General features: G+C 38.0%; 1 protein-coding gene across 13 annotated transcripts in view; it reads left to right on the plus strand.

Annotated features, from left to right (window-relative positions):
- LOC5573536 (modifier of mdg4) overlaps positions 1-16,403 on the plus strand; it is a 419,719-nt gene that overhangs the window by 153,169 nt on the left and 250,147 nt on the right. The window contains exon 5 of one of the 13 annotated variants that reach the window (XM_021838290.1): positions 12,686-13,073. The exons of 10 other annotated variants lie outside the window; for them this stretch is intronic. In XM_021838290.1, the coding sequence (XP_021693982.1) occupies positions 12,686-13,073 (388 nt within the window). Of the gene's footprint in view, positions 1-462; positions 667-12,035; positions 12,503-12,685; positions 13,074-16,403 lie in introns of those variants that run through there. 2 more of the 13 variants (XM_021838301.1, XM_021838296.1) reach the window with 2 other exon arrangements.

A 16,403-nucleotide genomic window follows, 5' to 3' on the forward strand; every position in this document is an offset into this window, starting at 1 on the left:
AATTCGCTTTACATTGCCTATACTTCGAACTACATTGTGACATAAAAAAGTACGAATCGACTCAATAGTTATTTTTTAATAAATATTTGAACACATGACTTAGCCCAAGTTGCCATTTCGAATTCGCATATCCTGGAGGAGGTATGATAATACTCAAATTCCAATTTGATATCGAATTTTATTGATAATAAATTTGTTTGGAAGATGGCAACAGTGCTAAAATACAGTCAAATAGATCCGAAGTTTACAATGCTGCCAAGAAGCAAATTTATATTTAAAATGTTCCGCAAAATTAATCAAGGGGTAAGAACTGTTCAGTGTTCCCAGTCGGGGAACAAAAATCTATAATAGGCAAGACGGTTTAATTGAAACGATTTTATAGTTTTTCATTAACTCCCATTTCAATCCTTCTCAGTTCATGTATGAAGTATTGCTCCTCAATAATTCCACCTTCCATTCTAGGGAAGCACATCTTGCAAGGCTAGAGTCATCACCCCGGCCAACAGTGAGGATAAGAAGATACCCCAGTTGATAGCCCGCAGCGGCAAGCACAACCATCCGATACACGTGGAGCGAAGACCTCGCAACTCTACTACGCATAAGATATTACTGTTTGAGGATCCATATGATGTACCCATTGGAGAATAAATCTTTTCTATATTTAAATATCTTTTTCTTCAATTATGCAGTGTTGCCATTTTCCATACATAGGCTTCCATTGATCGAATACTTCCGTTCCCGTTCTAGACGAAGCCGGCGTGGACCAGATCTACTTCATTGCGGAGATCATGGCACCGGACGAGATCAAAAGCATAAAACCAGTCGTCAAGAAAGTCAGACCGAAACAACCGACAGCGACGGTTTCGTCGTCGAAACGAGAAATCTTGAACCTGGACATCGAAGCCGTTTCGCCAACGTCGAAGCCCTCGTACACGACCGGTCGCGGGAACAACGTGCTAATCTTCCAGGGCCACCGGTACATCAAGAACAACGCCCACAGCGGGAAGATCTACTGGAAGTGTACGAAATGGCACGGCGGGTGCAAAGGGCGCGCCATCACCAACGTGCTCAACCCGGACGCGTGCATGCTGAAGAACACGCACAACCACGAGCGGTTGATGATCTGTTCGATGGATGAATGAGCGGTGGGGTGTGCGGGATTTAGCCAAATAAAAGTGCGGGTAGTGCGTTAGGGCGCTTCGATTCCCTTTTCTCTAGGGGAGAATTTAGGACGGTGGAGTTCGACTGGGTTGATTCCCAGTGAAGTCTCTTTTGAGGAGTGATATAAGATAATAATTACCTCGAAATTTGGATTTCTGTAACAAAACTTTGAAGAAGAATTTCTCTATGTTTTGCATTTAAACCCTTGATGGTACACATCGTTCTAAGCAGCGTGCTTTTTTATTGTACAGTCTATCTAAACCTAAATTACACTATCTATGATTGTGCAGAATGATTTCTCGCTTTGAAATTCTTTCGTTGTAATACTTTTAGATTGTTGTCTTTATCACTCTTCAAAATATCCTCTCTCAGGGATCGAAATTTCTATATTTGTTCTGATATTCCAGTACTACACGTTACGGGTGTGAATCAGCTGGCGGCTTTTTAATAAATATAATTACATCTAGTACTACAATCGTTCGATAATTATTCATGTTTACACAATAGTAAATGACTTTACCTATAATCTAGTACTGCATTGACTAATGTGCCCTTTTTATATATTTTAGCACCCTTCACCACTGCACTGCTGCACCAATTTCAATCGCAACCACTCCTCGCCTCGCCTCAGTTTAGCTTTAAAACGTCGCAGCGCAGCGGCCGCCATCTGCTCGTGGTGAATGGGGTAACGTTTTTCCGAAACCGCCACCGCAACAACAAGCAGTACTGGAAGTGCAACCAGTACTACAAGTGCAAGTGCCCGTGCATCGTCGTGATCGACGAAATCAACTCGCGCATGAACGTGAAGCACATTCATAATCACGAAACGTCCGGAGGTGGTAGTGCTAGAACTAGTAACAGTCTTCCACCCATGATGGATCTGAGCGCCACATCGGCCTTAGCGGGATCCTTCCTGAATGATACGCTTCTCGGTGGAAGTAGTAGTAGTAGCGCGCTGGCTGTCGCCGTTTCTTACGCCCAATCCGTGCAATCTAGACCTTTTATGAATAAGAGAGAATAAAACACGATTTTAGTTCGTTATACTGTGTTGAGATATCTGTGTTACGATCACTCTAGTACTGCACTTGAACCACATTTCGAATATTTATAATGACATATTTTCATTTTTCTTCGCAGAATTCTACGAAAGAAAGGAAACCTATGAAAGCTATTTGCTACCGAAAACGGCAATGGAAATCGCCCGGTTCGGAATCAGCCAACGGGGAGCGAAGAAGCTGATCTGTCACGGTTACGAGTACGTTAAGGATCGAGATTTTCCGGATTCGACCAATTGGCGCTGTGCTCTGTTTCGCCGGCAGAAGTGCCGCGCCCGAGCCATAACAAAAATCATCGATGGCATCACCTACGTGAGGCTCACCAACGATGCGCACTGCCATGATGTTCGAATGTACCGTAGGAATCCAGTGATCATTACAAAAGCCGACCAAATGGCCGGTTTAGGATGAAAAAGTAGTTTTCTGTTGATTTATAATTGTGAAAAAATATATATTTATCTGAACTGGCTTACATCACTTTAACAAACGATGTTTCCTTTGGTGGAGCAAATGCAGTACTAGCTTATATCCGTACTGAAGCGATCGTTTTCAACTTTTAGGTGTCTTCGAACCGGCCGTATTCGGCACAACGCGCCGCGGTCAACAGAAGCTGATACACAACGGACACGCGTACACCAAGGACCGACAGTCGGCGAAGACGTGCAACTGGAAATGTTCCCTTTTTACGCGGTACAAGTGCAAGGCTCGTGCCGTCACGCGCGATATCAACGGAGTGGTGTACGTGAAGGTGACCAACACGCTGCACTACCACCCGGTCGAGCAGTACAAGATCAACTACCGGCGGCTGGGCGTTAACCCGATGGCCCTGGCGAATACCTTCATGCCCAACGTCAAGGACGAGTCGTTTTGAGCTGCGCATGTCACGATTTTGTGAGAGAACCAGTTTTCCAGTCGTAAATAAATTATGTGTGTTAGGTCCATTCTAGAACTTCACTTGACTGTTTGGTTTTATGTTAGTCTTATGATCGAGAGACATCACAAATTGTGTGTTCTGGATGACCTGGGCGGTCCCTTGATCATCGTTCTAGTACTTCCCATATCGTCTAACACTGAATAACTTTCTAATTTTAGATGACAAAGCCGATTTCACCGAGCGAGCCCTGTACGAGTACACGTCCCGAGGAACGCAGCGTTTACTGTACGCCGGATATTACTTTAGCAAGAACAAAACCAACGAAACGAGCGGCCGGGTCAATTGGAAGTGTCAGTTCTACCAACGGCTGCGTTGCAAGGCGCGGGCCCTGACCAAAACCATCAACGGATACGACTATGTGCGCATCACGCACGAAGAGCATACGCATCCCAGCGACTTGACGGAGGCGGAATTCCGTCGGTCCAAGCGTAAAAGAGATCTGTGAAGTTGAGGAGGAAAGACTATGGCGTGAAATTGATGTACTCTAATTTGCATGCAGTTTGGTTTTAATAAACATGTAACAGTTTGTATTTCGAAAAATATGGGTCGTGAATAGGGTATCGTTCTAGTACTACGTTTCAGGGCATAAAGTTCCAGTAACAGTGAAAAACTAAGCAAACGGGAAGAGACGAATGACACGTGAGTTTTGTAAAGTGTTTCTAGCGATGAAGTTGAGTTGTAATTGCTCCTGGTACAATTCGGCTGATATAACCATTGGATTTGCATGTGCCGGTTCCTCCCTTCGGACACTACATTTGTGGTAATTAAATCGCAATCAATCAGAGATCTTCATCTGCAGCATGTTAGATATTCAAGACTCTTGGTATCGTCATGCATTTCAGGTTAGCGGATCGACTGAATCCACAAAATCGCTGGATTGAAAAGTATCATCCTAAAACTAAAAATCCAAGGTATTTCTTTTCCTGTAACTAAAATTCAAAGTATATCTTCATTAATGTATGTATTTAGATTTCCTGTGTTTTCCAAATTATCCTTGACTTTAAACTCAATTTGCTTCATCGGCCGAGATTTAAAAGATCTTCCTTTATAGCAAGATAAATCCAGCCAGATTCCTAAGTCCAGAGTGGATATCAGATATTCATGGTCGGTCAAATCGTCCTTGAGTTCGGTTGAATGGATCCTACATTTGACCTACATTGAGATCAATAATCGTCATAATAATTATCCAGCAGAATCATCTTGCATGCTGACCTCAGAACTAATAAGTGAATCTTACAGAAATTATAAGATTTTCACAGAAATTCCTCTCGATACCTAGCCTTTCATAAATTCTTCAAATGAGTTCTATAGTGATGCCTTCAACAATTTGTAACGAAATTCATTCCGACAGTTTGCCAAGAACCGCTCAAGGACTAGTTTAGGAATCCATTCAGGAATGCTTCATAATAGTCCTTCAGCATTTCCTTCAATTAATATGTCTAGAGTTTTCTTGAAATAGGGTCCTAAACCCCGGTCCCAATTTTAGTGCCAAACGCTAAAGTTTAGGCCAGAAACAAGTGTTTACTCAATTTTTAAACGTTTTTCGTTGAATTAAGTGTGATGTTCGAGATTTCATCACACCCCTTGGTTTAAACTCCAATTTTGTTTTCCGTGTCCTTTCCAAAATTTCAGATAGGAACCTCTGAGGCGTTTTTGCCGACTAAACGAACGTCAAACACGATCCAAAGTGTCAGAGTTCAAATTTTGACCATTTTGAGTGGGGAAATTGGCCAAAATACTAGCAAAAACACGCTCTATCGTGTTATTTAACAAAAAAAAATCTTCAATAACTTTAGTACCCTATATTCAATTCAAAAGTCTATTAAAGGATTCTCCAGATATTCTGTCTGAAAGTCCTCAACGAATTTCTTCAGAAAGTCCTTCAGTGATTTCTCAAAAAATCCAATCCAAGTACAATCCAGTCTATCCTGAATAAAATCCAAATCAATCCAACTCCAAATTCAAACACAAATAGGGTTCTAAAGCCCTGTATAAATCTTAGTAACGAACGCTTAAGTTTAAGCGGAAAACACATGTTTACTCAATTTTCAAATGTTTTTCTTTGGTAGAAACATTTTTATCTGTTTTTTTAAATTTCATCACACCTCTTGGACTGAACTCAAATTTTTGGTGTATTTTGTTTTCCGTGTCCCTCCGAAATCAGGGTGTCTGCCGTGACTGCCACCTGGAAAATCTAGAATAGGGCCCTAAACCATGTCCCAATTTTACAACCAAACGCATAAGTTTAGGCCAGAAACACATGTTTACTTAAATTTCAAATGGGTGTCTGCCGTGACTGCCACCTGGAAAATCTAGAATAGGGCCCTAAACCATGTCCCAATTTTACAACCAAATGCATAAGTTTAGGCCAGAAACACATGTTTACTTAAATTTCAAATGGTTTTCGTTGGTTTAAGTCTAAAAAACCTTTTTTACTGTTTTAGAAATATTGTCACACCCCTTGGTTTAAACTCAAATTTTGGGTATATTTTGTCTTCTGAAATGTCAGATAGGAACAACATCAGTGTTAAAACTAAAAGCCCTTTTGTGTTTTTGTCGACAAAGTGAACGTCAAACATGATCAAAAGTGTCAAGGTTCATATTTGGAATCATTTTTTAAATTAAAGTTCAAATATGTAATAGCCGTTATTTGAGCTTAAGTTTAATGTTTTTTTAGAGACTTGGTCTCTTTTTTAATGCAAGTGACTTGAGGACGGGTCAACAGATTTGCATAATTCTTTCACTGTTGCATTCGTCCAGGACTCCGAAGTGTACGTGTGAAGAAAAGGTTAAGGAAAGCCTCCGGAATAGTCAGGAAAACAAGAGGAAACTATTTTCTGTCATTTTGAATGGGATAGATTTGCATTTTTAACAGCTTATTTGATGGCAAAACGAAGTTTGCCGGGGCCACTAATTTTTGACAAAAAGATTCTAAAGTCTGTATATTTTGTAACAAAAAATGGTCTCCAAAGTATCTCTTTTCTCCATATCTTGCTTGCAGTGAATTCCGATACGAAATTATGCAGGCTCCAAAGAAACTTTCAGATTGTTACGAGACTTTTCAACTTACTCTTCAAAAGATTCATCACAGTTTTCTGGAGGAAAAGCTTTAGGAATCATCACAGTCATAATGGTTTCTCCAGAGATTTCAGCTGGAAAACTCCCACGGACTACTATAGGGATCTCTTCAGAAATTCTTCTAGATATTCCTCTAGCAAATCTCCCAGATATTTTTCCAGAAAATTTTCAAAAAATATTTTGGAAAATTTCTTTAAAATTAGCTCTAGGAAATTATTAAACTTATTATAATTATTATACAAATAATATTACTGCAGAAAACCTTCCAAAAAATTTAAGAGATTTTTTTGCAAGAAAATCTGCAAAGGTCAATCCTAGAGTTTTTGAGAAACATGTTCCGGTTTTTTTTTTCTTTCAAAGAAACCCGACAAGAATCTCTACGTAATTTCATCCATGGTGTAACTTCAAAGAATTTCTCCAAAAAATCCTAGAGAGGTTGTTGGAGAATTAAGAACTTTCCAAAATATTCCTCAAATTCAAGCGTGTGTTTCAAAATTGGGTTCCTCTAGATTTTTTCTAAGAATTTCTCCATGATTACAACGAAGAACTACCACTACAGTTCTTCCAAACATTTCTCAATAAAGTCCCATGAAATCTACAAAAGTTTACTATGGTTCCATACTAATTAACACTGCAGAATTTTTCAATGAACCATCCTACATTTTTCAGGGGATTCTGTTCGATGTTTTGCAAGGAGTTCCTTCAGAAATGGCTTTTTCTTGAGGCGTTTTTTTTTTCAACTTTCCTAACAATCTAACTGGAAACAAATTCTAAAATTTCCTCAAGGTGATGAGACTTATTCACAAAAAGTGACTTTAAATCTCACACAAGTTGTATCAGAATAAAATTGCTTTATAAATACTTCTCGTTTTTTTTTTTTGAACATTTTCTCAAATTTCTAATAAAAAAAATCGTTCGCTTTTCCACGGAGAAATGCCTGGAAAAAGTCCTGGAAGAATACTAAGACAATTATTTAACGAGTTTATTGACAAATCCTTAAGAATTACTGTAGGAATTATAAACAAAATCTTTGAATAATTCCTGGAGTTATCCCTAGGGAAATTTCTAACTAAAATCTTAAAGAAATGCTGAAGGACGATTTTTTAAAAATCTCCGGTGGCATCTTTGGAGAAGCTTCTGGTTGAATTTTTGAAGAAGTTTTAAACAGAACTTCTTGGAAGATGTCCCTGGAAAATCGATGGAAGAGTCACCGGATAAAATGCTGGAGGACTTGAGACTTTCTCGGAAAAATATCTGAAAGAATCTTTAAAGAAATTCGTGATGATCTCTGAGTAAATTTCTGTTGTTATATATGATTAAAAAACAGGTTGTGTTTTTGAGATATCCAAAACAAAATGCTTTGATGAATTTCTTAAGAAAATTCTTGAAGGATTCCATTGAGAAAATCATTGAAAAATGCATTTAAAAAGTCTGGAAGCTTGAAACATTATTTTGCCATTAATTGTTTATGTATCTGAAATTAGAAAAATCTTGAAATCTGAAATAAGAGTGATTTCTTGAAAATATATTTTGTAAAACCTGAAAATATCAGAGAATTTGATTTCTGTAAACGAGTAGACATCCTGGAAATGACAGGAACTCCAGTGTTAAATAAAACAAAACCTCTGTGGCGATTAAGTGAACGTCAAACATGATCCAAAGTGTCAAGGTTCAAATTTTGAATCATTTTCAAAATTATTGTTTAAATATGATATAGACGTCCTTTAACCTCTAATACCCAAATTTTTATTTTCGATCTAAATTTCATTTTTAGTTATCTAAAATCGTTCTAAACACGTTTTGGGCAATGATTTATTTTTATTGGCTTTTGATTTTTTTTTGAACATCCTTATTCTTTTCTCTTTCTTTCTTGAAGCATCTTCTAGTTTCTAATTTTTGGCAATAATAAAAATTCAAGTTTTTACATTACTTTTAAACATGTTAAATATTTCATTTTTTTTCTGGATTTTTTTTTATTTTCCGTGTAATTAACGGACAACCAGGTTTGAAATTATTTTAATACCACCAAGCTCTTCTTCTGTGATTCGTATAAACATATTATTTATATTGTACGTTAAATAAACCCCAGGCATTTGTAAGTTATATAAGAATACAATTTTTCAAACAATTTTTAAAAACACAAAAAAGATTCAAGAAGAAGTTAAGAAGTCTATTGAAGGACTCTCCAGAGATTCTGTCTGAGTCCTCAGAGAATTTCTTCAGTAATTTCCAAAAATCCAATTCCAGTCGAAGTGCAATACAAATTCAATCAAAATCTATTTCAATCGAAACACAAATTATATAATTTAATCCTTATCAAATTCTATCCTAATCCAACCAAACAATTCCAACCTAATTCAAATTAAATCTAATCCTATCTCATCTCAGTTCCAATCAAACTCCGATTAAATTTTGTTAAAATCCAATCCAATCGAAATAACATCAGAATCCAATTCTAATTTAACCTTTCAAGGGCTAATTTAGGAATGCATTCAGGAAATGTTTGGGAATACTTTCTGATAGACCTTAAACATTTCCTCCTTGGATTTTTCCAATAAATCTTCCGAAGGTTTTCTGGAAATTCCGTTAAAAAAAATCCATTAGATCCGGTGATTCTGTCCGGGAGTCCTCAGTGAATTTCTTCAGCAATTACCAAAAATCCAATCAAAGTACAATCTAGTCTATCCCAACTTAAATTCAAACCAATCCAACTCCAAATTCAAACGCAAATTTGACGGTTGATGTGTCGTATGACATGGTTTGCAATCAAAGGATTGATGTCCTTTTCCAGGCTCCCGGAATCGGCACCAGAATATCCCGGAAGTACTTGTAGATGGCCCTTTGTAGCAAGAAATTACTCAATTTGCATTATATCATACTCCCTGCGAAAAAAAACTTGAAGATTGATGTGTCGCATGATAGGGTTTACAATCACCGGATTGATGTTCTTTTCCAGGATCCCTGAATCGGCTCCAGAACATCCTGGAAGTACTTATAAATGACCATTTGTTGCAAGAAATTACTCAATTTGCATCATATTAAACTCATGGCAAACAATCTAGAAGATTGATGTGTTGCATGATAGGGTTTGCAATCATCGGATTGATGTCCTTTTCAGGATTCCGATATCGGCTCTAGGATATTCCGGAAGAACTTGTAAATGGCCCTATGTTACATACAGTTACTCAATATGCACTGACGTGTAATACAGTTGTAAAATCTTGAAGATTGATGTATCTCATGATACGGTTTGTGCTGATGAAATTTTGGTCCTCAACTGATGCGCCGGGAACCGGTTCCAGGGAATCTGGAACTGGCCAGAATGCTTCCAAATAAGTTGAAAGACTTGGAATATACTAATGGTTTATGATGCAGTTACAAACACTGTAGTTTTGTTTGACACGTGCAAAATAATTCTGGAAATGTCTCAAATGACCTTCGGACTGACCGCACGAAACATCCACATAAATCCGGAATCGCCGGTCGGCTGAGGTTCCCAGTACAGGTCACAAAACTTGAATAGTGTTGTGGTATTGTGTCAAAATTTTATTGAAATCGGCTGAAAATTATGGAAATTAGAGCCAAAAGATTACGAAAATTTGGTTGTAAAAGTAGGTCAGGGGCGCAAAGGTTAAGGGAGCGGGTCGTTGGGCTGAATGTTGTTAGGCGGAATGTCATTAGGCCGAATGGCTAACATATTTATCAGTGTTTTTCCTTTTTAACCCCTTTACCGGCAGCACCTTGGTTCGAACTATAAGCCAAAACGTTCTTATGTAGGGCGCCATCTACCCAACAGTTTCATTGCTCTCTTCCCTAGAATTTATCTTATTTATCTTAACAAAAAGATTTTCATAATATATTTCACTTCCAGCATTGCATTCTGTCACGCAATGCTCAAATTTTACATAGGAGAACATGGCGACCGTGAAAGCACAAGACTTTTTATTTTAACCCCTTTTTCGGCAGCTTCATTTTTTACCACTAAAAAAATATTCAAATCGCGATAACTTTTTTGTTTCTCGATATTTTTGCACCATTTTTTCACAAGCCCTCAAAAAACTCTTCAGTTTAAGAATATGCATCGATCTTGATAATTGGTCATCTGGATCCGGAGATATTCCAAAATTTCTTGGGAGACCAACGCGTAGCCATAACCCACGTTAACATCTCAGGCTACAAATATTTTATCGTATTCGGATATTAACTCTACGAAATGATACATTTATGCGAATGTGTTGTGAAAAAATGAAGCAATTCGGTGCAGCCGCCTTTGAGTTATGAGCATTTATGTTTCTGGTAGCACGTTGGACAAATAAAGATCTTGAAAACTCTTCCCAGTAAACACAAACTCGTATAGGATAGCGCATAAGAGTACAAAAGTGGAGGCGATATACGTACATGCCGCATTAGGCTGTATGTTCAATGTACGTATATCGCCTCCAAATTCGTACTCTTATATCCTAACATATACGATTGTGTGTTTACTGGGTTAAAACCTCACATCGTATTTTCAGATTTCTCCAAGAATACTGAACCGGTCTGTATGATTTTTTCAGAGTTGCTCCTCATTACCTTGCATTGTATAGTACACATTTTATTTTTTTGATAAATTGACCTAAAACAAAATGGCCGCCAAAGACATTTTATATGGAGAATGTCGGCCCAAAGGGACATTGGAATATCTTCAAAACTAGATCATCAATGATTGATATCGACACGAATTCTTAAACTAAAACAGTTTTTTGAGATCTTGTAAAAAATGGTGCAAAAATATCGAGAAACAAAAAAGTTATTGCGATTTGAATATTTTTTTAGCGGTAAAAAATGAAGCTGCCGGTAGAGGGGTTAACCACAGGCTGTTTTTTCTAGTTATGCTTCGCAGCGGATATTGTGGGCTTCAAGGTAATGCAAATAACATTGACAAAACACTGAACAATCCATTCGGCTTTAAGGTGAAGATGAATCGAAGCCAAACCTCAAATTTTCAAGAGTACAAATCTGGAGAACCAAACATCCGTTTCAGCTGAAAACTTAATCGATTGGTCACTAGCTGGTGGTAACCAATCGATTAAGTTTTCAGCTCAAACGGGTGTTCGGCTTTCCAGATTTGTGCTCTTGAAAATTTGAGGTTTGGCTCCGATTCATCTTCACCTTAAGTCCCATTAGAACTATTAACCATAATAATTCGGCCTAATTACTCTTCCGACCCAACCACCTTTGGCCTAACAGACTCCTGCCTAACAGGATAGAACCCCATTCTAATGCACATTTAAATTCAATTCTAATCCAACTCCAATCTAAATCAGTCTCAACTCAATCCAATTCTAGTTCAAATCTAATCCAAATCAATCCCGATTCAAATTTAAGTCTAATCCAAATCCTATCCAAATTATATCCGGTTTTTATCCTAATTTAATCCGATTTTAATCCAAATTCACTCTGAATTCAATCCTATCCAAATCAAATTTAATTCAATCGTTATTAATTACTGTTTGATAACACTTTCTAATGTTATTTTAGGTTGTCTCCGCTGACAAAATGTGCTGGAATTGCTCCAAAGAATCATGCCAGTCAAACATATCCATGAAGATGATGACGATTCTGATGATAATGATTCTAGTACAACAGTCTAGAAGGAGTATCACTGCATTGATCTACTGAAATTTATATGGAAAATAAAGCAAATAAAAATAAATCACTAAAAGTGATCGTTTTCCCCAAACTATTCAGCCTATTTCCGCAATACAAATATTCTTCTCTAACTATTGTTCCGTCTTTTCTTTCCCTCGCACGCTCCCACACCGCAGTCAAGCTGAAGATCATCCAAATCGGGTCCCAATCACCATACGACGACTACAACGAGGAAGACGACGACGACGACGGCGAGGACGACGAAGCCAAGACCAAGTTCCCGCTGGATCTGAAGATGGTGGTGGGACGCAAGGGGCGCCCCATGCTGCTGATGGGCGGGCACGCCTTCTTCCGCAACAACACCCACAAGAGCAAAACCTACTGGCTGTGTGCGAAGAGTCGCTCGCTCAAGTGCCGCGCACGGATCATCACGCTGGACGGGAGCGCCGGGCTGATCCTCAAGAATCAGATCCACAACCATCCGCCCAGTGAGCGGCCGACCTAGGGGGCGCCAAACGTTCAATCAAGCTTGCACTTCAACTCTCAAACCAATTATAATTTTATATACAGCAAGAAGTGTCGATCAAACGTATTGTGAGCAATTGTGCTTATCCTAATTTGAATAAATTTCTCTTAAATTTCACCATTCTAGTACTTCAATTGTTATTGAGCAACGTATGGTGAGTAAACTGCAAGCTTTCAGTTCTCTTCAGTTTCACTTTTCAGTTGAAATAAACATTCATTTTCAAAGCAGCCATTGTGTTTTAGTTAGTTCTTCTCAGATTCTTTTCCAAACCTCTACTAACATGCATTTTCTCTCTTTTAGCTACTGATGTGACCGAAAAAGCAGAGGAGAAACGGAGCAAATCAAAAAGATCATCCACTAAAAAAGCGAAAGCACAGAAACAGACCGCACCCAAGTACGACACGGAACAGATCATAACCAGCACCACGGGAGTTCCGGTGGTCTACCAGAATACACGGTTCGGGGCGGCCCAAGTCCTGCTGGACGGAATTGCGTACGCGTTTGTCTTCACCAAGCAGCGGATAAGCCACTACCGGTGCGGTCGATTCAAGAGCTATCAGTGTCCCGCTCAGGTGATCGTCAGCAATAAACTGATGTACTACCTTTGCGAGGAACACAATCACGATTTGGACGGTGGACAGCAGACGGACGGTAGCTGCCTCTCGTACCAGGCCAGGGATGCGACCACGTAAGTACACTGTATGAATATGTTTCTTATGCTTTGCGCCACAACATCTCTGATATAAGTTTCTACTATCCTTATAAGTAATATCCCGGTTCGAACTATTAGCCAAACCGTTCTTATGTAGGACGGCATCTACCTAACTGTTTCATTGCTTTCTTCCCTAAACTCTTCCTTTTTTCGAACGAAAAGACTTGTGCGAATTAAATAAAATGTAATTTAATGATCGCCGTGTGTAACTTAACAGAATTATTTGTTAGTTATATTCAAGGATATCAGACAGTATTTATTAGTAAATACACATTTCAAATTCATATTCGGAGTTTGAAGATACTAATATAATCTCAAATTTTACATAGAAGAACATGGCGACCGTGAATGCATAAGACATAGCGACCGTTACTGATGTAAATGATGCCGGAAAGCCGGCTGACAATAGATTTTCGTTTGCATTAATGAGCAATTCCGTCTCATGAAAGCTACTAGATTAAAGGCCTTCGCCATAAAGTTGTTTGCTATAATGGTATCATAAAATTGAAAGCATTTGCGATGCCGTCTATAGCAGCAAATTAATCAACCTACTGCACAAATAAGTTGAATGAAATGCGGCTTTCATTATGATCGATGGGATGAGTTAGACTCCTTGCGAGTGGGATTTTCAAACCGGTAGTTCAGGTCTGGGCATGTTTTTCAACCGGATATGAGTGTTCCCTAGTCAATTTTTTAACATCTTCAACTACGAAAGCAATATTTAACAATAAGTTTTAGCCATTTTTATATTTTAAGTAACAGCCCAATGCAAGAGCACATCATTTGGTTTATTTTATTGCATGGGACGAAAGTTGGAACCTGGTTCCGGAAGTACTTTCCGGGTAGGAGCCGAAGCCAAGGAACACATGTAAATTTGACCCAAAGGAACAATGCGGCTATTAAAAAAAATCATCTCAGAAACCCAATGCAAGACGTCAACTCTCAGTATTATCGATTTTACCATAAGGCCGAGGTTGGGTTGTAGGGTAACTTCCAGTGAACCAGGAGACAAATATGGATGAAGCTTAAAACTAGGCATGCGACTGTTAAAACTTCACGAAGTAATCTCAGCATTGTTGTAAGAACATGGATATACATATAGGGGAAGGCAGGGTAAGACAGAACACCTCCAGTTTGGCATGAAAATGGTGGTTTTCTCCAAATTCTCCAAGCACTCAAACATAAGATTTTTGTCATTCCGAAGCATTTCAGGTAATACTTACAATATTTTTTCATAACAAATATTATCTGTTTCATTCACAACAAAACGCGCCTCCAACTTTCGAACAGACTGAAAAAATCGTCGCCAGCCAATCAATCAAAGGAGGTGAGTTGCAACACTGGCAAAACGTCAAATGCCAGAAAATAAATCAAAGGAGGTGATTTGCCATTGTGTTGGTAAGACTGGTGAAACGTCAAATACACAGTGGTTGCTTGGCTGGCGACGATTTTGGCGACGGTTTAACCGGCGACGATTACAAATCGTCGCGTCCGATAGGGTGCAAAATTTACAATATCAAAAACATTTTTTTTGCTCATCGATTTTGATTTGATCGAAATTTAACAGAGGCGTGTGACAAGTTTTTGTAAAAATGCAACAAATTACCAGTCAATGCATGAATAGAAATGTGAAATGTGCTTCAGTGAAGTGAAATATAAATTGTGAATGTTCAGATTTGAAATATGGCTCTAATTTTAAAAATTGCGTAAGCGTAGTAAAACCGATCACTGTTTATGGTTTAAGACCGCCACCCTTAATTTATTTAAAAAAAAAGTCTAGACAATTTTAAAACATATCTACGTTGTACATCGTTATTCAAGTGAAATTAGGTCGATTTTGTTGAAAATGAAAGCTAAATTCAGATATTGTTTCATCATATGGGTGTCGCAAGGTGATAAAGGTGACAAAATTTCTACATTTTTACAATATTCTACAATGTTTAAGTTGCTGTGAAAATACACATTTTTGCCTTACACGCTGAAGCGCTAGCTCTTCATTTTGAAGATTTATGAATCCTTTTTTTTAGTGGATACGAGTAACTGACACTGAAGAAGACTGCAAGTGGGAGTCGAAATACGCGTATCTGTCAAAGGCGTTTATGGTCTGTTTAAGGCGGAATTAAAAGGTACAAGGTACTCCAATCTACTTTTAAGTTTCTCGATTTGTGGATGATTTTCTCATTTTTTCACATCGAATTGGGTCCTAAAATTTTAAATATTTTTTTTTTTATTCTATAATACGAAGGAGCGTGTTCTTGCAACTACTTTAGCAATTTTTCCGGCTCAAATTACGCCTATAACATATTTTAACTTTAATTTTAAAAATGTTTTCAAATATGAGCCTTGACACTTTTGATCATGTTTGACATTCACTTTGTCGACAAAAACACCACAGGGCTTTTAGTTTTAATAGGCCTTTTCATGTGACAGGTCCGTCTATGCATTTGTTTACATCGGTGGAGGAGGAGGTGCTAACACGGGCCTGTCATTTCAATAGAAGAACTGTCAAAGAGCTTCCGGATCAGCTGATTTGAAACGTCATATAAAAAGGCCTATACTGGGTTGTTCCTATCTGACATTTTGGAAGGGACACGGAAAACAAAATATACCAAAACTTTGAGTTTAAGCCAAGGGGTGTGACAAAATCTCAAAAACCGTAAGGAAATGTTTTTTTCGGACTTTAACCTACGAAAATCATCCAAAAATTGAGCATACATGTGTTTCTAGCCTAAACTTAAGCATTTGCCATCAACATTGGATAGGGCTTTAGGACCCCATTGAAGTATGCATATCTTATAGAGTTTCAAGTAGTAGCAGCTTATTTTAGAATCATGCTGTTCCCCAACATATACCCTTTTGATATATGCACAAATAAATGCGGGATCCTTAGCGGTTTGTTTAATTGAAAATAACGATTTCCTATAAATATACAATTAAAACAAGTTTGAAAATGATTTTGTTATTTTGATTAACCCCTCTACCGGCAGCTTCATTTTTTACTGTAAAAAGTAAATTCAAATCAAGATAACTTTTTTGTTTCTTGGTATTTTTGCACCATTTTTTCACAAGTTCTCAAAAAACTCTTCTTGTTTGAGAAACCATGTCGATATTAATCATTGGAGATCTTGTGTTGAAGATATTCCAATGTTCCTTGGGGGACCGACACTTTCCATATAAAATGTCTTTGGCGGCCATTTTGTTTTTGGTCAATTTATCAAAAAATAAAATGTGGGCTACATAATACCAGGTAATAAGGAGCTACTCTGAAAAAATCATACAAATCAATTAAACATTCTTGGAGATATT

Source organism: Aedes aegypti, chromosome 1 (assembly GCF_002204515.2).
Source record: "Aedes aegypti strain LVP_AGWG chromosome 1, AaegL5.0 Primary Assembly, whole genome shotgun sequence".
Taxonomy (NCBI): domain Eukaryota; kingdom Metazoa; phylum Arthropoda; class Insecta; order Diptera; family Culicidae; genus Aedes; species Aedes aegypti.